General features: G+C 39.0%; 1 protein-coding gene and 1 long non-coding RNA gene across 3 annotated transcripts in view; one reads left to right on the top strand and one right to left on the bottom strand.

Moving 5' to 3' along the window:
* Positions 1-23,619, bottom strand: part of ZNRF2 (zinc and ring finger 2) — a 92,838-nt gene extending 69,219 nt beyond the window's left edge. For both annotated transcript variants that reach the window (XM_082398022.1, XM_082398023.1), the window contains exon 1: positions 22,294-23,619. In XM_082398022.1, coding sequence (XP_082254148.1) covers positions 22,294-22,744 — 451 coding nt within the window. In that variant the 5' untranslated portion in view covers positions 22,745-23,619. The remainder of the gene's footprint in view (positions 1-22,293) is intronic.
* On the top strand, positions 22,544-24,340 carry LOC309631551. The gene is made up of 2 exons (XR_014246350.1): positions 22,544-22,674; positions 23,626-24,340. It is a non-coding gene; the product is annotated as an uncharacterized lncRNA (long non-coding RNA).
* Positions 24,341-24,983: the final 643 nt, after the last annotated feature.

The raw sequence follows: 24,983 nt of genomic DNA, 5'->3' as shown, positions 1-24,983 counted from the left end.
AGTAGGAATCATGAATAAAAATGTTCACAGCAGCATTGTTTATAATAATGCAAAATGAGAAACACCACCAATTCCATCAACAATAAAAATGGATAAATTGTGGTATATTCATTCAACGAATACAATGTATCAATGAAGATAAATAAGCTACAGCTACAAACAATAACATGGATGAAATGTACAAATAATGTCATATATTTAGAATGAATCCTATAATATTCATAACCAAGCCTATTATTTGAGGATGCTTATGGTTTAGAGATGCATAACTGAGTGGTGAAGCTATAAAGAAAGATAAGGGGACTTCCCTGGTGGCACAGTGGTTAAGAATCTGCCTGCCAATACAGGGAACATGGGTTCAAGCCCTGATCTGGGAAGATCCCACATGCCGTGGAGCAACTAAGCCCGTGAGCCACAATTACTGAGCCCGTGAGCCTAGAGCCCGTGCTCTCCCAACAAGAGAAGCCACCGCAATGAGAAGCCCGCTCACCGCAACGAAGAGGAGCCCTCGCTCGACACAACTAGAGAAAGCCTGCAGGCAGCAACGAAGACCCAATGCAGCCAAAAATAAATTAATTTTAAAAAAAGTAACACACCTTAAAAAAAAAAAAAAAAAAGGTAAGGAAAATATTTGTTTTTCCCAGAAGCAAGGATAATACAATAGAAGGGCACAGAGGGAGGTTCTAAAAAACACCCATTCTATTTCTTAGAATGGGTGATGGTACAAAAGGATTCACTTTATTAGTCTTTAAAGATGTATATATGTTTTCTATACTTTTCTGCATGTAAAATATATTTCATAATAAAAATTATTTTTAAAAATTACCCTTTGATCCAGCAATCTCCACCTGGTAATTTATCCTACGGATAACATCAGTATACAAAGAACATATGCACAATAATTTTTATTTGTTTGTAGTAGTAAAAAAAATTGACCGTCAATAAAAACAGCTTAATAGTTTGTCCGACATCCCTACTATGCAATATCTTGCAGTCATTAAAAAGAATCTGAAGTATATTCCTTGAGGAATTTTCAAAATGTTTTAAGTGAAAAGAGCAAGATGCAGACAAGTATTCATAATACAATCCACTTTTATAAAACAACCACAAAATCCCTATATATGTGTATATATTATTATATCCATGCATAGCACAAAGGTTCAGAAGATAAACACCAGATTAGTTTATCTGGCAGGTAAAGGTGTGGGGGATAAAAAGAAGAAAAAGAAAACAAACAAACTGGTGTGCACATATATACATGAATAAAGAGATGTACCAACTAGTGTACCAAAGTGTCATGGTGTTTATCTTAGTGGATTTTCAAGTAATTTTTCAGGTAATTTATCTTAGTGGATTTTCAGGTAATTTTTATTTTCTTTGTTGTACTTTTACGTGTTGTTCCAAGATTTTAACAATAGAATTCAAGATTTATAAATAGCATACATTACTTTACAGACAGGAAACGCTAAAGTAGATATCATTTGGGACAAAGTATTTCTAAGCTCTAGAATAAATAATATTCCAATTGGTAACATCTATACAGAAACAGCCCTGGATGGTCAGTTTATAAAGTGGAGAATAAGTCACATACTGCACTAGGGAAGCTTTTTTCAAGGTGTATGCTACCATCGGTGCCTCCCATGTGGTAATGTGCATACAAATCACCTGGGCATTTTTAAAATGCAGATTCTGTTTCAGTACATCTGGGATGGGGCCCGATATACTGCATTTCTAATAAGCTCCCGAATGTAATGTCATTGGTCCACAGACCATACTTTGATTAGTAAGGTGGTGAGCACTTGGAATGTGAGCACTAGGTGGTGAGTACTAGGCACTTTTGCAAATATTACATCATTTAATCCTTACTACAACTTTCTGAGGTAGGTTTAATCATTTCCATCTACAGATGGCTAAACTGAAGCTCACACAGTATCAGAAGAATACTGATGATAGAAGGGAAATAATGCCCCTTGGGTAATTTAGTTAATGAAACCCCCTTTGAGGGCTCTTTTCATGCTAAACACAATTATTTCCGATTTTTAGATACCTTCTTTCATCAGGAAAACACGAGCATCATAACCTAACATAAAAGTTCTACAAGTTTACATCTCAAGGCAAAATGGGATTGCAAATCACCTAACAAAGAGAGTACTAGGTGTGATTCTCGGACCAGCAGCCTCAGCAGCACCTCGAAACTTGTCAGAAACACAAATTCTCAGACCCCATTGCAAACTTACTGAATCAAAAACTCTGGGAGTGGGGGTGATTCTCATGCCCACTAAAGTTTGAGAGCCACAGAACATCAATAAAGGACTAATGAAAAAAAGAGTCAAACGACTGTTAAACTAATTTGGTAAATACTGAATTAAAATGAGTTAACCAGATTTTTTTTACTGCAGAACTTTGTTATAAAACATGCTTCGGGGGCTTCCCTGGTGGCCAAGTGGTTAAGAATCTGCCTGCCAATGCAGGGGACATGGGTTCAAACCCTGGTCTGGGAAGATCCCACATGCCGCGGAGCAACTAAGCCTGTGAGTCACAACTACTGAGCCTGCGCTCTAGAGCCCACGAGCCACAACTACTGAGCCCACGCGCCACAACTACTGAAGCCCTCACGTCTAGAGCCCGTGCTCCGCAACAAGAGAAGCCACAGCAGTGAGAAGCCCACGCACAGCAACGAAGAGTAGCCCCCGCTCGCTGCAACTAGAGAAAGCTCGCGCGCAGCAATGACGACACAATGCAGCCAAAAAAACCCCCAGAACTTGCTTGGTTACAGGACTCTCTCTTCCAGGAGAATCTTATGGGACCAGTGTTTAATAGGATTAAACTCTCAATGATACTGTCCCAAAGCAGATTTGGCTCCATGGGGCCTGAGGGCTAAAGGCACACACCTGAAGTCAGATAAACTTAAGTATGAAAATGAGCTCTGAAAGTATGAGTAATGGTAGTACAGAAGTAGTAATAGTAAGAAGAGCAATGATGATGATACTACTACCAATACTACTACCAGTTCTTTTCTGTTTATAAAAGGTATACAGGCATTACTATAAGAAAACATATGACAAAACCTAAGAAGAAAATATAATAGCAGTATTCCTACCAGCCAGATAACCAATATTTAGTATATGGATATTACCTTCTGGTCTTTTTTTCTTATGGACACAGATATACATGAATTTGGTAACAAAATTACCAAAACAAAACCCATACTACTTTACACTTATTTTCATAGTGTTATATTTTTGTTTCCAAACAATCTGTCCACTAGACTTCTTGAGGACAAAGGTTGTTTTCACCTTTGCATTCTCAGTACCAGAAAGCCTACCAAGCCTATTGCAGCTGGTACTGAATATTTTTTGACTGAGTGAATAAGAAACAAAGAAAAATCAGATGCACAGACTGTGTATGATAATGAGAACAGTTCAAGTTTCCTCCATACTCAATTTTAAAGCCAGCTAAAATACAAAAGAATATCTAAGTGCTGTGCTTTGGCTTATAAAAGTCCACTGTCACATTTTCATATATAGTATAAGAAATATTTTTTTTCTAGTCCTTGCCACTTTATAAAACTACTTTCTTAAAAAAACCCTTAAGACATTAAGTATGTGGATACATAGCAAAAGCAAGAATAACGTCTATGGAATGATAGACAATTTGGTCCCCAACGGACCTCAACTTTCTGTGGCGGAAGCTTGTCAGATTTCTCAAATTCCTCTAGAGCTCTTGACTCTCCGACAGAGGAAGACTGCTTTCAGAACACCAAGGAATAATGCTGACAGAACTAGTTCACCACCCCCTCTGAAAAAAGTGAAACCACCTCCTTCTCTGAACAAGCAACACCATGCCCCTTTCTACAAGTATCATTATGACTCTCTTTAGTGAACTAACCTACAAGAGGATATTCCTCTAGGCTGCTGTCCTAATCGTTTGTTCTTATACAGCAAATTTAATTACCTTTTTGGAGTTTGTAATAATGGGAACTGTCTGCACTAGTATATTCAAGTCCAAGACATGGACATGGTTGTAGTTGTTTTTTTAAGCCTCATTATTCTTTAGTCTATCCTGGAAATTGAAGCCCAAGAGAATGAAAGATGAAGGCCATAAAACAAGTTTTATTGACCTCAAAGTAGAACTTTTCTCACCATAACCAATGACCCTTCCAAAAATATTTAATATATAAAAAGTGAATGCAGCTAACCACGCCCCAGATTGCTTTTAGGAATTTCAGTCAGGCCCTTTTACTAACTTTTTAAGAATACTCTTCTCCATAGGTACACTAAAGGAATTCCTAGGCTGAGGTTCTGCCATCCTAATCACCTTTCTCAATCCATGTAGCTTAATACATGCACCATATAAAAAATAAGCAGATCCTCCTGTTCTCATCCTTGGTGAATATGGAATCCATATTCAAGACTTGGTACATCTGTCTCACTGTCACAACAGCCATAAGAACTCCTTTTTCTGGTTCTTCTTGCATAAGACTGGAATTTCTACAACCGAGCTGTTATTTTAGATTACAGTTAAGTTGTACACAAAACTTAATATGATCTTTGGCTCATTTATACTTCCTGGACTCATATATGAAAATGAAATACATAGGCAGAAAGAAAAGTATGTGTCTAGCCACTGTCTACTTAATTTTTAAAAGATTTAGACTAAACCAAAAACATAATAAATTCCCAACTCCTGCATCTTTGTTCAACCACTTCCCTACATTCCTTGGACAAGTTAAATTTCTCCCATGCTTAGAAATACTGACCCTAAAAAAACAAAGTTTCCTGAACTTTGTCCTTTTCCTGAGAATTGACAATTTGCAAATAAATTAACCACTATATCCCACTTTGATAGTGAATACCATCTAAAACATTTAGTATCATTCAAAAACTTTGCCAATGGACAAAGTATAAGGATAAATAAATTTAAGCATTAATTTTAAAATTAAGTTTCTCTTTGTGATATTTATACACTCAAGTGTTCTATTATAAATCCATCATTAGTTAAACACTTTGGGTATTCTTAGGCTTAGTGTCCACATATTGCAGTGTTACTGTACAGTATCTGATTAGGGAGAGAGTGGCGTGAAAGGGATAGAGAAAATGTGAGTGGCAAGAGAGAATTTTATTAACCTTTACAATGTCTCCCATTTTTAACTTACTTTACAATTACCCCAAACCCTCAACATGAAAAAGTACGTGTTATATGACTCCATTTATATGAAGTTAAAGTACAGGCAAAACTAATCTATGATGATAGAAATAGGTAGTACTAATCAGCCTCTTGGAAGTAGTGTGGAAATAACTGAGAAGGAGCGTAAGAGAACTGGGGATGAAGAGAGTGCTCCCTACTTTGATAGTGTGTTGGTTACACAGTGTATTGTCAAAATATTTGTCAAAACTCTTCAAAAGTACACTTAGGATCTGTGCATTCCAACATATGCAAAATAATCCTAAATTTTAAAAAAGGGGGAAAAGTAGTTGCTTCCTTTCCACAAAGAGGTCAGTTCCCAACAATAATAAAATTAGAGAAGGCTCGGGGGGGGGGGGGGGGGAAGAAAGAAAAAATACTGAGAAAAGAACATGACAATTACCCAGCTTGATGAAAACAGGGTCCATGTTACAATTACTACTATCAGCACCTAGTATATAACAGAAGCTCAATAATTTGTTTTACACATAAATTTTCAAGTATAATAATAGAACTATACAAAAACATCAGAGAGCTTTACAAAAAAAAGTCAAGAATTTAATCAGAGATGTAAAAAATTCACAGACCAATGGTTCTTAAATCAATTTAGGACGATAGACCCCTTTGAGAATCTGATGAAATCTATGGTTTATTCCTACTGAAAGATGAACATAAACCACAAAATTCTGTATGTAATTTCAAAAGCTTTATGGGCCACCTGAAGTTTACCCATGAAATACTCCGGGACCTACTGACTGTAAGCAAAGAATCTCTTTCTATAACTAGACAATTTCAATATTTAACTTAATATGAATAAAAATTGTTCAATAGACTACAGCAGATGATCACTGCATTTTTTTCCTTTGTTCGTAGGTTTTTAAAATTTTACCAGCTCACTCATTTTTATTGTTTCACAGAAGATTTCAAAAATACTCATTTAACCATCTTTTAGATAAAGAATTCTTTATAACTTTCTTTTAGGTACAATAGCTATCTCAAAATACTTTCTTTACAGTTCTAGCTCAATCATTTTTTTTTCTCTCCTATTGGTAACATATTATATAACTAAAAATACTGCATTTTCCTTAAACAATAAGGATATTCAAGAGTTATCATAGTGTGGTAGGCAGAATAATGGCCCTCCAAAGATGTCTACAGCCTTATCTCTGGAACCATGCTAGGTTACATGGCAAAGTAGAATTAAGGTTGCAGATGGAATAAAGGTTGCTAATCATGTTCTTAAAATAGGGAGATTATTCTAGATTATCTAGCTAGGTCTAACTTAATCACAAGGGTCCTTAAAATGTGGAAGAGTGACGCAGAAGAGTCAAAACCAGGGAGCTGGCAGTATGAGAAAGACTTGGCCCAATGTTGCTCACTTTGAAGGTGGAGGAAGGGGTCATAAGCCAAAAAATGAAGGTGGTCTCTAGAAGCCAGAGAAGGCAAGTAACAGGTTCTCCCTTAGAACCTCCAGAATCAACCTGCTAACACTTTGCTTTGAGCCCCGTGAGACCTATTGTGTACCTCTGACCTCCATAACTATAAGATAATAAATGTGTGGTTTTAAGTCACCATGCAGTCCCTGATGGTCCAGTGGCTAAGACTCCACGCTCCCAATGCAGGGGGCCTGGGTTCGATCCCGGTCAGGGAGCTAAATCCCACATACAGCAACTAAAGATCCCGCATGCTGCAACTAAGACCCAACGCAGCCAAATAAATAAATATTAAGTCACCATGCTTATGGTAACTTGTTACAGCATCCATAGGAAAATAACACACATGGTGAAATGAAAAAAAGCACTGAACTGATTCAGAGTCATTATGAACTAACTAATGATTTTTAAGTCATTATACCACTTAAAAGCCAAATTTCTTAACATCTCAGAGCTTCAGTCTTCTCATTTATAAAAGGAGGAGGGCTTCCCTGGTGGCACAGTGGTTGAGAATCTGCCTGCCAATGCAGGGGACACGGGTTCGAGCCCTGGTCTGGGAGGATCCCACATGCCGTGGAGCGGCTGGGCCCATGAGCCAAAACTACTGAGCATGCGCGTCTGGAGCCTGTGCCCCGCAGCAGGAGAGGCCGCGACGGTGAGAAGCCAGCGGACCGCGATGAAGAGCGGCTCCCACTTGCCACAGAGAAAGCCCTCGCATAGAAACGAAGACCCAACACAGCCCAAAAATTTAAATAAATAAATAAATAAATATAAAAGGAGGAAATTATGTTCTCTGACTCTTGCAAAGTGTTACTCAAAGATATAGAGTATGTAAATATGCTTTTATAAACTATAAAATATCTACAGATATGACAGCAAAATTACACAAGATCAATATGAACACGGTAACATTCATGCTATCATATTAAGATATATTCAATACATACACAACTAAGAGTTCTAGAAACAAAGCTTGATTAATATTTATTGGGGCTATTTATAATATGTGTTTTTCAAAGTTTTATGCCAAAAAAATTAGCATTTAAACTTCTAAAATATCTCTTCAGTGGTAAAATTTTAAATGGGAAGAACTAAGTCTTCTACTACATACTTCTATATTCCATAAAGAATATACCACATAGCAATTTATAAAGATGTTATACATATAATAAATTATTATAATAAATTAATATTTATAGAATTATGTCACTTGGAGTTATGGACATTTCTAAATCACCTTTAATAAAACAGAAGAGGGATGATGTGGATAAATACCATCCACAGAATTTTTAAGAATTAGTTATTACTTTTGGACTTCTCCCATCATACTGCCACAATAAATAGTCTCCTCTTCTTCTTACTCTTAATTACTCTTTAGAGGAGTTCAAGTGTTCCAAAAAATGGGAAAGAGACAGCCAAGGGCCTATATAATTTAAATCTCTATTAAATTAGACCCAATAGCTAAGATATTTAAAAATCACCAAAAAATCTTGCCATTAATAAAGACCCTTTCTTCTTCATTTATAGAAACCAGTAGACTTTTAAGCACCATTTTAATAATTTAAATTCATAACCCTGCACCATTAGAATTGACACAATAAATCTAATTCATAAAAATTTAATCTTAGAAGTCAACAGCCTGGGAGGAAATATTTAAAACATATAAACAGCCAAAAACTAATCTGTAGAATATATAGTAAACTACAAATCAATATAAAATAGATGAACAACCCAACAGAAAAATGGGCAGTCACTGAGTAGGCAAGTCAAAAAATATACATGGCTAGTAATAAACACATGGAAAAATGCTCATTTTCACCAGCAATCAGGAAATGCAAATCAAAATTTTTCAAGTGAAATGGAAGAAAAAAATAATAACATCTAACACCAGCAGAGCTATAGAAAATTTAGTATTGTCATAATACTGGTGCAGAATATATTACTAATGCCTTTGAGGGGAGTTTCAATATCTATTAAAAATTTTCAACCAGAAAATTCTACTTCTGGGAATCTGTTGTATAATAAAGAACCTGTCTGGTCTTGGTTCCTGGGTTCCTGACACAGAGCTTCTAAAACCCTTGGAATTTTCCCAGTGATAAGAGTGTTTTCATTATTCATTAGCCCCTTGGATGGCACCTGACTTTATGCTAATGAGATTATTCAGAATGGAGTTAATCATCAGAGAGACCAACCACTAGAGAAAAGGGATGAGGGCTTTGAGCCAGGCCAGCCTCTGCAGAGGAGAAATGCAGGTGGCCTAGGGACCCCCAAAGAGTGGCTGACATCTGAAGTGAGGGCAGTCTTCTCAGGTCAGTGCCCTTAAACCTGTTGAGTCTGACACTAACTCCAGATGGTTGGTGTCATTATAGTATCCACCTGAGAAAAATCTGTACATATGTACATATTCATAAAGATGTTTATCCCAACACTGGAAAAGTATAAACATCCTAAATGCTTACCAATAGAAGAATGGTAAAATAAGCTACGGTACGTGCATATTACAGAACAGTAAGTAGGTAGCAGTTAAAAAAAAAAAGTTACATTTCCATATCCTCCCACATAAAAACCTCTTAAACACATTAAAGAGAAAAAAGCAGGTTTTAGAAGAATATAGTATGACCACATATTGTTATTCTTAACAATAACAGCCTCCCTTGCAAAATCACATACAAAACTGGTTTTCTCTGTACTTATAAGTAAGTGAATTTGTTAAAAAGTTAGGAAGTATACATATAAAAAATGATAACAGTGACATTTGGAGGGAGAATGAGATCACCAGAGGAGGACTGAAAGGGACTTACATTTCATCTGAACTGTCTAAATTTCATAGAAATGGATTCATATTTCTTCTGCAATTAAAAAAGAGAACTTGCAGTTAATGGCTAAGACTCTGCGCTCCCAACGCAGGGGGCCTGGGTTCTATCCCTGGTCAGGGAACTAGATCCCGCATGCCGCAACTAAGAGTTAGCATGCCACACTAAGAGTTTGCATGCGGCAACTAAAGAACCCACATGCCGCAACTAAAAAGATGCCACGTGCTGCAATTAAGACCCAGTGCAGCCAAATAAATAAATAAATATTTTTTTAAAAAAAAGGATGACTGCCTGAACATGTTTATCAGCCTCTGTTCAGTCCAAACATCCTAACTAAAATCATTATAAATGTATTTTTTAAGGGAATAAGCCTGTAAAAGGATGGAGTAAATAAATTAAAAAAAAAAAATAGCAATGCCATCCATTAGACTACAGAAAGAAAATAAATGAGTGGTAACTTTCACTGCAGAACCAGGAAAGCAGAGTAGCAACCTGATTTACACCATGCACAAGAATTTGCAGGCAGGCAGAAGAGGACAAAAAAGAGAAAGATTCACTGCAAGTCCATGTAAGAAGCAGTGAGAGCCCTCCAGTTGTCCTCTCTGACTTCAAACAACTAGGCAACTGTTCCTTCTCAACCCTAGCACTAGAGGTTTGAAGAGGGAAGTTTCTGGACTTGGGGACAACAGGAATAGCTAAAGGCAGAGGTACCTACTGATACTGAATATGAAGATTAAATGAAAGTACCATATTGAGCATTAAGTCTCCCAACTTTCTTCTCAATCTGCTCCTAGAACACTGGTATAAAAAAGAATGTCCTCCAGGTAAGAAAAGAGAAAAGCCATTCTGGAAAATATGAGCAGCCAAGAGAAAAGACAGTAATTTAGTATTCCTAAGAAAATGGCCCAGATAGATCACCTTACCTGCAGAGACAGCTTCCAATCAGCTTTTCAGTGCCTTGAAGAATGAGTAACCAGCCAAAGATGATCAAACATTCGAAGAAAGAACCTAATGAAAGACTGAAGCTAAACAAAGGGAAAATGCAACTGGGAAGAAACTGACCGATCAAGAAGGAAAAAAAAAAAGCATATGCACACACATGTACACAAAGACACATTTTAATGTTCTTAGAAAAAGATATTGTACCCACAAAACAAAAACGGAATGTATGAAAAAATTCATTATAAAAAGAAAGCTTTTGGAAAGTAAAAAAGATTACAGAAACAAAAATTCACTAAAAGGTTAGAAATAAAGTTGGGGAAAAAAATCCCCCCAAAAAGAGATCGAAAGAGATTTTTTTTAAAAAGAGAGAGAGAAAAGATAAAGCAAAAGATCACTCTAGGGCTTCCCTGGTGGCGCAGTGGTTAAGAATCCGCCTGCCAATTCAGGGGGCACGCGTTTGATCCCTGGTCCGGGAAGATCCCACATGCCACAGAGCAACTAAGCCCGTGCGCCACAACTACTGAGCCTGCGCTCTAGAGCCCGTGAGGCACAACTACTGAGCCCATATGCCACAATTACTGAAGCCCATGTGCCTAGATAGAGCCCGTGCTCTGCAACAAGAGAAGCCACCGCAATGAGAAGTCCATGCACCGCAACAAAGACCCAACACAGCCATAAATAAATAAATAAATTTATTAAAAAAAAAAAAAAGATCACTCTAAGTGTCCAACACTGAAATAATGAGAAAAGAAATTGGAAGAAGACAAAATCACAGAAATAATTTTCTAAAAATTACCCAAAATGAAAGACAAGAGTTAGCAGATTGAAAGGGCCTGCTAGTATGCAGTGCAATGGATGAACACAAACGTATCTTAAGATATACAATAATGAAATTTTATAACCCTAGGGCTAAAGAAGATCTGAAATGCTTGGGGTGGGGGGTGGGGGGTAGGGGGAGGAGATGTTTCACACAAAGGATCAAAAACCAGAATGACATGGGTGTGCTCAACAGCAACACCAGAAGCCAGAAAACAACAGAGCAAATTTAAAAATTTTAAATTCTGAGGAAAAATAATTTCCAACCTAGAATTCTATATCAAGTCAAACTGTCAGTCAAGAGTGAGGGCAGAAATAAAATATTTTCTTTCAGACACTGAAGTCTCAATGTCTTTTACTTTACACACATTCTTTCTCAGTAAGACACAGAAGAGTGTGTTCTACTAAAAACAGTGTAGTACATGAAGAAAGAAAAGACATGAGACCAAGGAACTAGGAGATTTAACCTGAGAGAAAAATGAAACTCCCAGAATGATAATGAACAGAGACCTTGCCCAATAACTAATTCAGAATGGGGTTGGTCAGAAGGCCCCAGAAGAGATTTAACAAGAACATGAAATTCACAGAATACATAGCTTATGAACAAATGTAAATATACAACTGAGGGAGGGTTTGGCGACTACATGCAAAACTAAACAAAAAATTTTTTTAATTGTACAGGAAAAGAAAAGCAGCCAACTGTGAACAGGATGCTGAATTAGTAGAAGTTAATTACACTTTACAACTAAGGTACAGAATAAGTAACATTTAAAATACAACAAATGCAGGTAGTTCATCTAACTTCTGATTCACATCTCCAAATAACCAAGGAAATTACCTACCCTACACACTTCTTATGAGACGCAAATGAGTTAGTGCTTGTGAAGTCACTTTCCAAATCCATAAATTACTACATAAAAGTAATAGTATTAGTTCTATATTTAAAAAGACACTAAAAGTGGTCTATAATATTAAATATTCTTCATTTATGTTTTTTCTTAAGGAAACTAACGACATTCCCCTGAAGAACTCTTTAAGTGGCAAGATGGTAGAAAGAGTGAAACATGGGAGTTACTAAGGAACTGAGATTTCAAGGTGACCAGATGTACTTTTTGAAGACATGTTATAATAGACAGGAAATCTGAAAAATTCCAAATCAAGACCTTAGAGATCTCAGACCAGAGCGTGTCAAAACACCAGCAAAGCAGTATATTGCTTTATCAAATGCCGTGTCAACCAGGTTGACTGAGATGCAGTAAATCATACAATATAAAAATGCTAAGTTTCTCAGATACTTCCCTGGAGAAGTAGCATACCCTTAACAAAAGGACTGACCTGCCTTAACTTCTCACCAACCATCTCCCCCAACCATCTCCAACCACCCACTAAACATATTCAGACTGATTAAGAATGTTTTGTAGCACAGTCAAATGGTTATGAAAAAAAGAGCTATTATTAAGCACAGCAGAATCTTATTTCTAAGACAACTTTATGATTGTCCCCATTTGTATAGTCCACATTATACCTATTTTCTTTGTCTCAAAAATTCAGTTTACATATACCTACTTTACACAAATAAAAACATAACGCTTCTCTCTGGAGAAATAAGTTTTTATATATGATGTAAATAAACAATAATTTTGGTGATCATTAGCCTTGTTATCAAATACAAAATGTATCTGAAGAACACTGAATATTTACAAAGTTTTTACCGTCTGACTAACACAGTAAATGCACTGTAAAACTTAATTCAAACATTCAGGGGAGATTCATGGAAACAGACATACAGAAAAACTAAAACTAAAATTTTGGATTTTTTTTGCAAAATCTGAGAAGTTGAGAAGAATAAAGGACATGGTCTTCCAGAAGAGGGTGAGAATGAGAAGAGGGATGTGAGTCTTGAATGTTTTCATTTTTGATGGAGGTTCAAATGTTAGTTTAAAATAATGATATAACATACCTTATACAGATTACTTTAAGCCTCACAATACCACAAAAGAAGATTTTTATCCTGATTTTAGAGATGAAAAAGCTAAGGTAAGGAGGGATTAAATAACTTGCTTAAGATCACACACCATGGATGGACTTAATCCAGGCAGCCTGACTTGAAAACCCAAACTCTTCCCCATAATAACAGAATACTGCCTGCACATACAGAGAGAGCATTCCATCTCCTTCACTTCGGTGACTGATTTATGGATAGGCACAGAAGTCAAATCAGAGTCCTTCTGCTGGAGCTGGAGGGAAATATACCCTTCAGGCCACTCAGATAACATGTGGATGGAAGTAAGGGTGAGCCTTCAGGCCATCAGCTTGAAGAAGGCCTAATAATCAATACAAGAGGATAAAACTAGGTAACAAGCAAAAGGAAACCAGGGTGTGGATGTGCACGCACACACAGAGAATTGCTCAATTTCAGCTCCACAGACCCTGGTTCCCGAACTTGTTCCTCTGATTCTGTGGGCTATTTTAGGATCCTTTCTAATAATTTGAGACAATATATTGTTTTTCCATTTAACGCTATTTTGCATTGTATATCTATCATGTGCAGTTGAAAAAGTTCAGATTCTCTGACTACAATGTAATATTCCTAGTTAATACTAGAGCTGTGCAGCATTGGTGATATAGTGGTGTGCACAGCTGCTTTCCTAGTTGACACTAGAAATAACAAAAGGGTAGCAAGAACAACAACAGTAAATTTACCACCTAAAACTTTACCACAGCTACACTTTAAAATAACTCCAAGGTTAAAGAAAAAAATCTAAATGTAGTTAATAAAATTATTCCTCAATAGAGCTGATTTAAAATGAAAGAAGTATACTTAATGACAATGAAAATACTAAATGTCTAAAGCTGTGGGAAGTAACTATACGTACTGAAGAGTAATCATAGCCTTAAATGCTTTTATTATTTAAAAAAATAAATAAATGAACTAAGAAGCTAGGAGAAAATAAAATTAACTACAAAATGAGAAAGAAACTAAAAGATAAAACAACTAATGAAATAAAAATCAATAATAAAAATAGTAACATTTATTGTTCAAACCAAGACCTGGCTCTTTCAAACAAATTACATGTAACAACCCATTTATTTATATATATATATATATATATATATATATATATATATATATATATATACACATATATATATATATATATACATACATATACACACACACACACACACACACACAGAGATATATATGGCTTCTTTGTTCTTTTTCTCAGCTCACATGTATACAAATAGGATAAATTAATGAACTATCATGGACTAATCACAATTCAAACAAAAATTAGGAATTTATTAAATTCCTAATGGTCAGAATTTATTAAATTCAAATGACACAACGTACTTATTTTTTGATATACTAAATTTCTGTATTGTAAAAAAAAAAAAAAAAAAGAGAGAGGGAGCACGCACACACTGAATAAAATAATGATTCTGACAGCTATTACTCGAAATGCACCTACCAATATGCACTTGTTAAGCACCAAAAACCTCATTTGAGTTTTCACGCGGAGAAAAAAAAAAGATATGGATAGTCCTAAAAATTATACCTTGCTTGAAGAAGTTGCCCCTTCTAAAGGGCAATTTCAGCAATAAAGATCAAATGCCTTGAACAAATGCATATCTTTGGTTCTAATGATTCCTTGTCTCTGATAAATTTCTAAGAACTGGAGAAATATAAAAATTTGCATGCCAGGATTTTGACAGCAAAAGTATGTTTAATAGTACCACCAAACTGCAAACAAACTGCAGTTGACCACTGAACAACACAAGTTTGAACTGTGGGAGTCAAATTATCCATGGACTTTCCTCAATATAGTAAATACTGCAGTACACCATCTGCAGTTGGTTGACCCCCCCACACACACCTAACCGTGGATGTGGAGGAATGGCGATTTCAGAGGGGGGGTACAAATGAAAATGGACTGCCCAAAGCACCTGCACCCCTAACCCCCCCATTGTTCAAGGGTTGGCTAATCCTTCACTCCTCTACATCTAATCCAGTTGGCTCCATCTTCAAAGAACCGGATATCTAGAGTCTGGCAACTCTTCACGAACGCCAGTGCTGCCACCCTGTCCAAGCCACTGTTATCTCTTGCCAAGAGTTTCTGCATCTTTGCTTGACTCTTGGTCTCTAGGGTCTACTCCCACACAGCGGCCAGAGCAATCCTTTAAGAGCCTAAGTCAGGTTACGTCAATCTTCTCAAAAAAACTCTCTAATGCTTCCCCATCTCTCTCTAAAACGAAACTCTAAAAACCAGGTCAATGGTTATGAGGCATTTCATGAGACTGCCCTACCCCACTCCTCTCATCTTCTACCACCCTCTGCACTCCAACTACACTGGTTTCATAGCTGTCCCCAGAACACACCAGGTACATTCATTACAATCACACCTTTGCGCCTTTCTAGCTACTGTTCTTCTGCCTGGGTTTGCTTCTCCCCTAGAGATCCTTCATGGCTTACTCCCTAAGTCTCTGCTTGAATGTCACCTTATCAGAGAGGTTATCCCTAAAACCGTATTTAAAATAGAGACAAATCTCCACCCCACAATCTCCATCTACCTTTCCACTCCATTTTCTCCATCACATTCTACGCCCTCTGACACACTATATATTTTACTTGTTTGTTTACTGTCTCCCCCAAGTAGAATATAAGGCCCATGAAAGCAGGGAGCTTTCTTCACTTCTATATCCTCAGGACAAGGCAAAGTAGGTCTTCATTAAATATTTATTGAATGAATTCTGGAGTAGCAGGCAGTCATTAAAAATAATGCTGTAAAAAAAAAAAAACATGATAGAAGAAACTAATGAAGTAGAAAGAGCATTTTATCAAGGAATATGTAACCCATGGATCAAAGAAGAAATCAAAAGGGAAATTAGAAAATATTTTTAAGGGAATGTTAACAAAATGCTTCAAAATTTGTGGCATTCAGCTAAAGCCAATTCCTGGAGGGAAATCTGTAGCTTTAAAATCTTTTATTAGAACATCAGAAAGGTTTAAAATCAAAAGAATATACTAGAATGACTTTCAAATTTTCTATCTAAGACATATATATGGAAAAAAACAGACATCAACATTTTATTCTGGTTATTTCTCGTGGTAATATTACAAATGATTTGCAATTGCTTATATGTGCCTTTCTGTATTTTCCACATTTTACTTTTCTCTAATGAACACATATTATTTTAATAAAAAACATTTTAAACAACTTTTCCTTGTGCTTTAATTGTAATCGTTGGCCTCCTACTCTGCCTGTATCTTAAAATTCTTGCTCCCCAGGATTCCATGCTTGCTCCTCGATTTATATCCATCCCTCAGTATCTTAACCACTGTTCAGCTTCACTTATAATCTGTAAACTGACAACTTGTCAATTTTTTGTAATGTCCTAAATTAGAGACTTATAGTTCCAATTGTTTAAAAGATGCTTCTAGATGGAAATCCTCAAAATTTAACAAGCCTAAAAGGACTCATTATCATTTCCTAAAACTTGTTCTTTTCTTCTTTATTTTTAATATTGGTTAATGACAACACTACACAGCCCCGTTCTCAATTCTATCAGTTGTATCTTAGAAATCTCAATCAAATCCTCTTCCTCGCCTATACCATGATTTCAATTTAGGCATCTTCCACCAATTATATTCTAATAGAGTCCTAGCTTAGCTTCCTGGTACCACTCTCCCGCTCCTAACAAGCAATTTAATCATGATCAGGGCAATTGTATACAGCTTTGAAGGCTGCCATCATATAAACTATGATTGTAATGGTGCCTCCGGCCTGATCATGATACCACCCTGCTTTAAAACTTGGTTAAGTAAAACAAACTTGTAGCACTGTAAAATCCTTCAACAACTGGTTCAAGGCTATTCTTCTAGCTTCATGTTCTCATCCATCATTCCTCCTTGCACCCTACAATCCAGACACACAACTTTTCAAGATTCCCCATCAAAGCCAAGGCTTTTGTGGATTCTTCTTTAGTCTCTACTGTCCTCCCTGCAGAAAACTTCTAAATCCTTCAAAACACAGTTCAAATGTTATCTTCCTCTGTGAGGTATTCTTAGAGTGCCCTAGTATTGATACCTCAACAAAGTATTTGGTTAACAGTCCTATTTATTATAGCACCTGTTACAAGTGTATAATCATCTCAAATTCAACTGAGAGCTGAGCAAGAACAGCAAGAAGCCCCATGTTTGTACCCCTGACAACTACAATGCCCAGCCCCTAGAAGGGGCTCAATTCATGTTTACTAAAACAACCCTTAGCACCTACAATATTACAACTTCTTCAAAGTAAATACATAATGAGTTCAAAAATACGGTTAGAACAACTGTATGTTTAGCTGGTCAACCTAAGTCTATAATCAGTGTGGCCACACTTGATCCCTGCCTCCTGATATTTACACCTTTCTGTCATTCCCTCCCCCTTGAGTATGAGCAGGACCTGTGACTTGTTTATAACCAATGGAATGCAGCAAAGGCGATGGGCTGTGTGTGATTACATGTACATATTTACATAAGACTGTAGCACCAGCCCATCTTGCTAGTCTCTCTTTTGCTGCCTTTGAAGAAGCAAGTTGGCAAGAGCTTAACAACCATGATGAAATGAATTCTGCCAACAACCTGAGGGAGGGAGCTTGAAAGCAGAACTGCTACAAAAAGCAGTTCCTATACTTCTTTTTTAACTCATTTGCTAAAATACCTGGTTGTACATATACCCAGTATATACAGTAAGTATAACATTAAGGCAATTCTTACAAAAACAAGATAAATAATAAACTGAAAAAACCTGGTATCTAATTAGTGGTACTGGCAACCAGAAAATAAATAAGAACCTACTTACTTGTTGCCAGGCAAAGCAATCAAATTGGAGGCAGCTGGAGGACTTGCTGTAGACACTACCTGTTAGTAAAACAACGGAGCTCTTTCTGGCTACGCGGACAGCAAGGCATCAAAAGTACTCAGGTCAGGCAGCTCTCATATCAGATGATGCCCAGTGCAACACAAACCACTCCTCCCTCTGGCACACCTTTCACCTTGCAGTCAAGAAAACTCAAAATACTCCCAAAGCAAAGACATCTGTGGCAGAGTCCACACCTTAGCATAACAAAGCATACAACACAAGGTATCTCCCTAGAGTGTTTAAAGATTATGTGAGATTACAAGTGAGAAACATTAACCACCAGAGTTCTTGTGGGCTGCTTTTTTTTGGGGGGGTTGGGGGGGTGTTGGTGATGGGATAGTGGTTAGAAGAGTCATTTTTCTTAAGAAGCAGCAGACATTTCTCTTCAACCACCCCATAAAAGCCTTCAATTGAATAAAAGAACATTCAGGACTAGAAAGTAGATTAATCACAATATCCCCAGTTCAAACATTTTGGCACTAGATACTAGTAAGAAGTAGTGACTGAGTACAGTTCAATACAGTTAATTAATGGAGATAATCTAACACCTTAAAACCCACATCCATCTTGAAGAGTAAGAGAAATAAGTCTGCCAGAAGTACAAATTTTATTTAACATATTGTTTTAAGTGATAACCTAAACTCCTTCAATAAAAGGAAGCATGTTTCCCAAGCAACAGGAGGCACCTGAATTACAATCAGATGACTGAAATACTCACAGACACAACACACCCAAAGATACTCAAGCCAATCAATTAGGAGGAGGCCAAAAGCAACCCAGTGCCATCAATAAATTGTCTAGATGAATTCATTTTACCTTTTCACTTCCAAACTCATGGATGTAAGAGAAGCCCACATGGTTTCTCTAGAAATGAACTCCATTGACTGGTATAATTTTAGAGTCCAATTTACCTCTGCCATCCTCGCTGGATCATTAAACACTATTTTACCACCCATATAACTGATTTTATGAACATTAGCAACTTGATAGTGGAAAAAATGTAGACACACAATAGAGCCAAAAAAATCCTAAGATACCACCAAGTCTTTTAAATATTAGACCATTCCCTTAAAGACCTGTTTTAGAACAAACGTGATAAACAAGAAAAGGCTTTTGTTCACTGTAATAGTATTAAACTCAGCACTCTGGAAAGAATAACAAAAAGAAGAAAAACCTACTTGACCTAAAAACTCCTACATGTTTTATAATCATATTCTGATATACAATAATTCAGTTCTAAGAAGTTCTAGGAAATCTCTGTAAACTGAAATATGTGAATTAAGCACCTCTCTTCTGGTTCTCTAGAGGGAACTAAATAAGAGTGAATATAGCCAAAATACATGTCCCAAAGAGAGAAAAACATAAACCAACAAAGAAAACCTCATTTAATTTGGTAATTCATTATGACAGAACTAGTAACAATTCAACTTGTCAGACTTCTAAATTTTTTTTTTTAGAAAGCGGTATTGTTTAGGTTTTCCTTTTCTATAAATTACATGACACCCTATAAAGGAAAGATAATTTTGAATCTTATTAGCACCATACGTCCCTATTAGGAGACAGTAACAATACAAACATCAATTAAAATAAGTTTTATAAACTTACAGAAATAACTTTCCACTAATTCAGAAATATTCCTTTTCTCAATTTTCAGATGGAGTTCCTTTATAATGCCCAAACATCTGTACAATTTGTAACTTAATAAACACATTAACACAATAATAGATACTAAAAAATTAACTCAACACGGAGGATAATAAAGCCTAGGTTTTAAAATAATAAGATTCATCACCTGGTTCCCTAAATCTCAGGATGATGACAGACATGCTTCTATTAAGTTTCCCTAATGAGCCCATCCACTGAAATACAGGTAAAAATCTCATTAAAGCAAATGCCGCTAGAAAGATGCTTTTTCACCTAAGTGTATTCCATCTTCCCGTCTTAACTAGGATTTAAGGTACTGGCACTTTGATCTGTTCCCATCATTTAATAAGAACAAGTAATTTGTCATCCTCTTCCAAACTTTCTCAACTGGGGTTGCTCATCTGAATTACCAAACACAAGGTTATCTGAATGACTGTTTTCTTAAATTTCCTAAGAAAGATACATAACTAGAAACATTCTAAATGCACAGGAGAAAAAAGTTAATTAATTGCATACAATAGATGCCTTAAGACATTAGGGCTCCATTCTCTACAGAGACTTGGTTAAGAAAGGCTGCCACAGTTCTCAGTGTCACTGTGCTTCCACTAGGCCCCAGTCATCCTAACCCCCAAAATACTAAAAGGACTAAGTGCACAAATCTAGGAATTTAGATAAGAAAAAAGATAAACGCGTTACTTCTCCAACTTTCAGCAACTAGGTCTTCATTTGCTCTTTTACTATGAATTAATAGCACAGGTGTCAACTATTTGCCCCTGCTCTGAATGGAACATATTTAAGAAAATAAACCCATACAAATACTGTTAAAAGAAATTATCAGCCCTATAAAAAAACTGAAGACACTCCATCAGTATACCAAAGAGATAAAAACTACTAATTTAACAAACCTTTTCCTATTCCCTCTTCTTCAGCAAGCTTCTAAATATACATAACTGCTAAATGCAAATTTTAATCTTAAAAAGATAATCATTTTTTAAAAACCAGCTTATTAGCCTTTATTCTTGCACTAATCTGCCATTCTCAAGAAACTGTCTTTTGTTATTCTTCGATGTGGTGACTACAGTACCTTCAGCTGTGTTAATTATGAATCACAAATCACAGTATGGTCAGCACTAGTTCTTTCTCTCAAAACAAAAGTCTTTTTTAAGGGCCAATCTTAGGAAAAGTCAATATTTTTAGTTACATGGCAGAAATCATTTTATAACAAGTAATTAAAGTAAGGTGACTAGAGAGTTGTTCTATATTTTGAATACACAAACCAGTATTAAGAAGATGGAAAAAACTAGACATGTCATTCCCATTTTTAATTTATGCTAAAGGTAATGCTGATAGTACAGAACAGAGCAGATAAATTACATTATTGAATATTCCACTTTACCAACCACCTACTCAAATTTCCCACATTTATAAGCACATGAGTAAAAGCGGTACAGAAATGGAAATGATGGTGTTTTCACTATTCATCTGTGCTCAACTGTGAATGTAGGTAATATCATGATGCATAACGCAATGATATGGAAACGTTTATCTTCTATAGTCTGCATCTCTAACCAGAGTTAACTTCTACTTCTTTTCATGAACTGGGAAGGGAGGGTGTCTTAATTCATTTATCCTTAACCGTTTTGACAAAAAGTTCATAAGCATAAAACATAATTGAAGAGGTAGAATTTGTTTTCCTCAGATCAGGGGCACCCTTACCCCTCTGTTTCTACATAAACACATATCGTTTAACTACTAAAATTTCCATTTTTCAGTGTCTTTCCCTGAACTCTAGTAACATGGCTTTTCAAAAGCACCTAGGGCTTTTTTACTGCATCTTGTAGGCAGAGTTATGATAATTAGTTTATCTTCTTAAGAAACTGTTTTCAATTTTTTAATGCTCTGTCCAAATTAAGCAGGACTCACATTAACCATTATCTAAAGTAGCAGTTTACTGGGGTTAAAAATATACTTTTCATTAACACATTCATCCAATTAAAGTGTACGCAATAGGTGGGACTATTTACAGACATAAGAATTACAGTTTTATATATTAACAGTCACTCCAAAGGCGATAACTCCCTTCTTCTTCAAATACTCATCTGTTCATTTCAGACTCTGACTTTTGGCCTTTAAAAACTGCTCACCACTCGAGTCACCAGATAGAACTACATTTAGCAACGGGTCTCCTCCTGACTTCCTGCTACTAAAACCCACAAGCACCAGGGTGTTGCGTCGGTTTGTTTTTAAAACAGTATTTGCTCCCTTCACCTCCGGGGGGCAAACAAGGTCCTTCTGGACTAAGGAGCCGCGAAGAGGTGACGGTGCACGCTGTGTTAAAAAAAAAACCAAACGCAAGGGTCGCGCGGCAGCAGCGCTGCAGGGGTTAAGAGGCGATCTCTCTCCCCCCACTCCCCCCCTCAAGAGGGGTGACCCGGCCCGGCAGCGCGGCGAACCCCCGGCGCCCAAGCTGAAGGAGAAAAGGAGAAGGGTAAAAATAAGCGCAGCCGCGGCCCACGTGCCGCCCGCGGGAGCCAAGGAGGGAAGGGGCCATACCTCCAAACATGTGCGGCGAGAGGTGAGCTGGTAAGGAGCCGATCACCAGGCGTGGCCCGCCGGGACCCCCGCCCGCCGGCCGGTCCCTGCCGCCGCCGCCGCCGCCGTCCTCGGGACTGCTGTGAACCGAGTCCTGGGAGCCGTACGGGCCGCTGCTGCTGTTGGGGATGCTGAAGGTAGACTGCGCCGCGCGGGCCCCCGACGCCACGGTCCCCACGGCCCCGCCGAGGGAGCGGCTGCGCGGGGCCGCCGAGGCCGCCGCGGCGCCACCGGAGGCGCTGGGCTGGTGCGCGCCGGGCACCTGAGCCGGAAACCTCCCGGCGGCCGCGGCTCGCGCCCCGCCGCCCGCGGTCCCGTTGGCCCCTCCGCTGCTGCTGGAAGGTAAATCCGAGCCCGAGTACGCGCGGGTGCGGCCGTTAGCAGCGGCCGGGCCGCTCTGCTTGGCGCCCATGTCCGCCCTGTCCCGGGCCGGGCCCGCGCGTAGCGCCCGGAGCGCCGGGAGGGGGGGAGCGAGCGCGTGAGCAAGAGGGCAGGGTCGAGGCGCCGAGGCCGGCGCACACAGAAGCCCGCACGTCCAGGGCCGCAGCCCGGCGCCCCGAGGGGCGGTCTGCGCCCGGCGCGCTCTTCTCGGGGTTGGCGGGCGAGACCTGCTGCCTGACAGGGGGCGCGGGAGACGAGGAGAGGCGGAGAGCAAGAAAGTATCGGCTCCCGTGGGCGCCGCTCGCTGGCTCCGGCGGGAGGGGCGGCTCAGGTGGCTGCGCGGCTGCCGCTGCTTTCGGTTCTGCTGCGCCGCGACGGGACGCTGCCGCTCTCTGCCGCCGCCGCGCTCTGCGCCGGGAGCCTCGGCACCGCCTCCTCCCGGGCGGCCGCCGCTACCGCCGCCATCCTCCTGCTCCCACGGCGGCTCGCGGGTGAGTGGGAGGCGCCCGCCCAGACTCAGCCGAGGCCACCTTCCCTCCTCCCCCAGCCACCCAGCTGTTAGTAACGGAGAAGGAGGAAAAACGGGTGGCGTGTGAGGGGAGGACGCAGGAGGGGAGGGAGGGGCGGCGCGTGCTTCCCGGCAACCGTCACCGCGCTCCCCCGGTGAAGGAGGGGCGGGGGTGGGGGGGGAGGTGGGCCACGAAGGTAGGGGTGCCCAGGAGGGGAGGAGGTTCTGCAGCCCTCTCACCGGAAGGCGGAGAAGCTGCGCTGCTCCGGGATGCGCCAGGGCCCGAGTGTTTGGGTCGCGCGCGGTGACCCCGCCCCCTGGCGCCGCCCAGCGGATTGGCTCCCGCCAGCCTGGCCCCGCCTCCCCCAGCCGCGGCCTTCCCGCTTCGGCCTTGTCTCGCCTAGGTGCCTTGGTGTGGTAGGTGCCGCCAGCCGCGGAATCGGTGATGGACAGGTCGCTGGCCCCGCCCCCTCATGCAGGGAGCGCGCCCCCTCTCCAGCGCAGGGCCTACGCCGATTGGAGGGACCGAACCCCTCAGAGCGCCAACCAGAAGGCGGCCCCTCCTGCCGCACGTGGCCCTCGGACGCCGGACCTGACCGTGGGTCTACTTCACCTTTTTCCAGCTTGGGGCTGGGAATGGCTCGGTCCTGTGTCCCGAGTCATTTAGTTTGGGTGGGTGGCAACTTCCTCCTTGGTGTTACTCCGAGTGTGTCGTTTAAATAAAACAGAAGCTCACCAATGCTGATGATAAAAGACTGAAAACAAAAGAAAGAACCGAGGAGGCAGAGGCCAACTTGATCTGAATTAGATCTATCCCATTTAAACACTCTGAGTGTGGAGAAAGCACGGAGTTGATAGAACTAAGGATAATCCAGCCTGATCTTCAGTTGTAGGGCAATAACTGTGGCGCAGAGAAAGCACCCGATTCGGGAGACCTGGGGTCTAGGTCTGGGACCAAAACTAAGTTACGTGTAATAAGCAAATTATTTTACCTTTTTGAACTTTAGTTTCCTTACCTGGGATCTTGGTATCAAATCTCGAGGGTACCTGCTGCTTTAAAATCCTGTAATTTCTCTAAAATGGCAATTAATAAAATTCTCACTCCATTCGTAACTGTAATGTGGTGTCTTGGTAGCAAAGCATGGTCTGGATACCCAGTGGACAGCCTGCTCTGACCCTCCCATTTTTAAAATGCCTAAAAGTGTCCTCTATATGAAAATAATTGCAACTGGTGTTTTTTGTACAAAATGCAGATGTAAATACTTTATCGTTTTTCCATATTTGTAATGAGTCATTTATGTAATCATTTTTATCAAGCTTTGTAATGATTTTTATCACTCTTTGAGGTATGAGAATCAAGATTTTAAACAGAAGTGAAGGATATATGTATAGATATTGATGTGTTATGTGTGTGTATATATGTATACACACACACACACAAACAAAGCTACTCAATTCAAATCTAACATTCTTTCATCTTGGGTATGAGCTTACTGAAACCAACGTTTACTTGGTAAGCAAAGAAAAGTTTGAAACGCCAAAGTGTTACCAGAATGACAAGCTCTCATTTAAGAAGGCATCTAGTGATTTGATCCTATTTAACTTTTATTGAATGAGGCCTTGGGTGCAGAACTATGGTTCAGCAGGAATTTGTCACCAATATGGCAAGAACTTACTGTTAATAGAGAAAAGTAATAAACTATGATTTTTAAAAAGGAGTAAAAGACTTTTGCAAGTCTCTGAGCTAACAACTGATAAAGAG

Source organism: Balaenoptera borealis (genome assembly GCF_965194805.1).
Source record: "Balaenoptera borealis genome assembly, chromosome: 7".
In the NCBI taxonomy this organism is placed as follows: Eukaryota; Metazoa; Chordata; class Mammalia; order Artiodactyla; family Balaenopteridae; genus Balaenoptera; species Balaenoptera borealis.
Note: the sequence above shows the minus strand (reverse complement) of the source record. Positions and strands in the feature narration are given on the sequence as shown.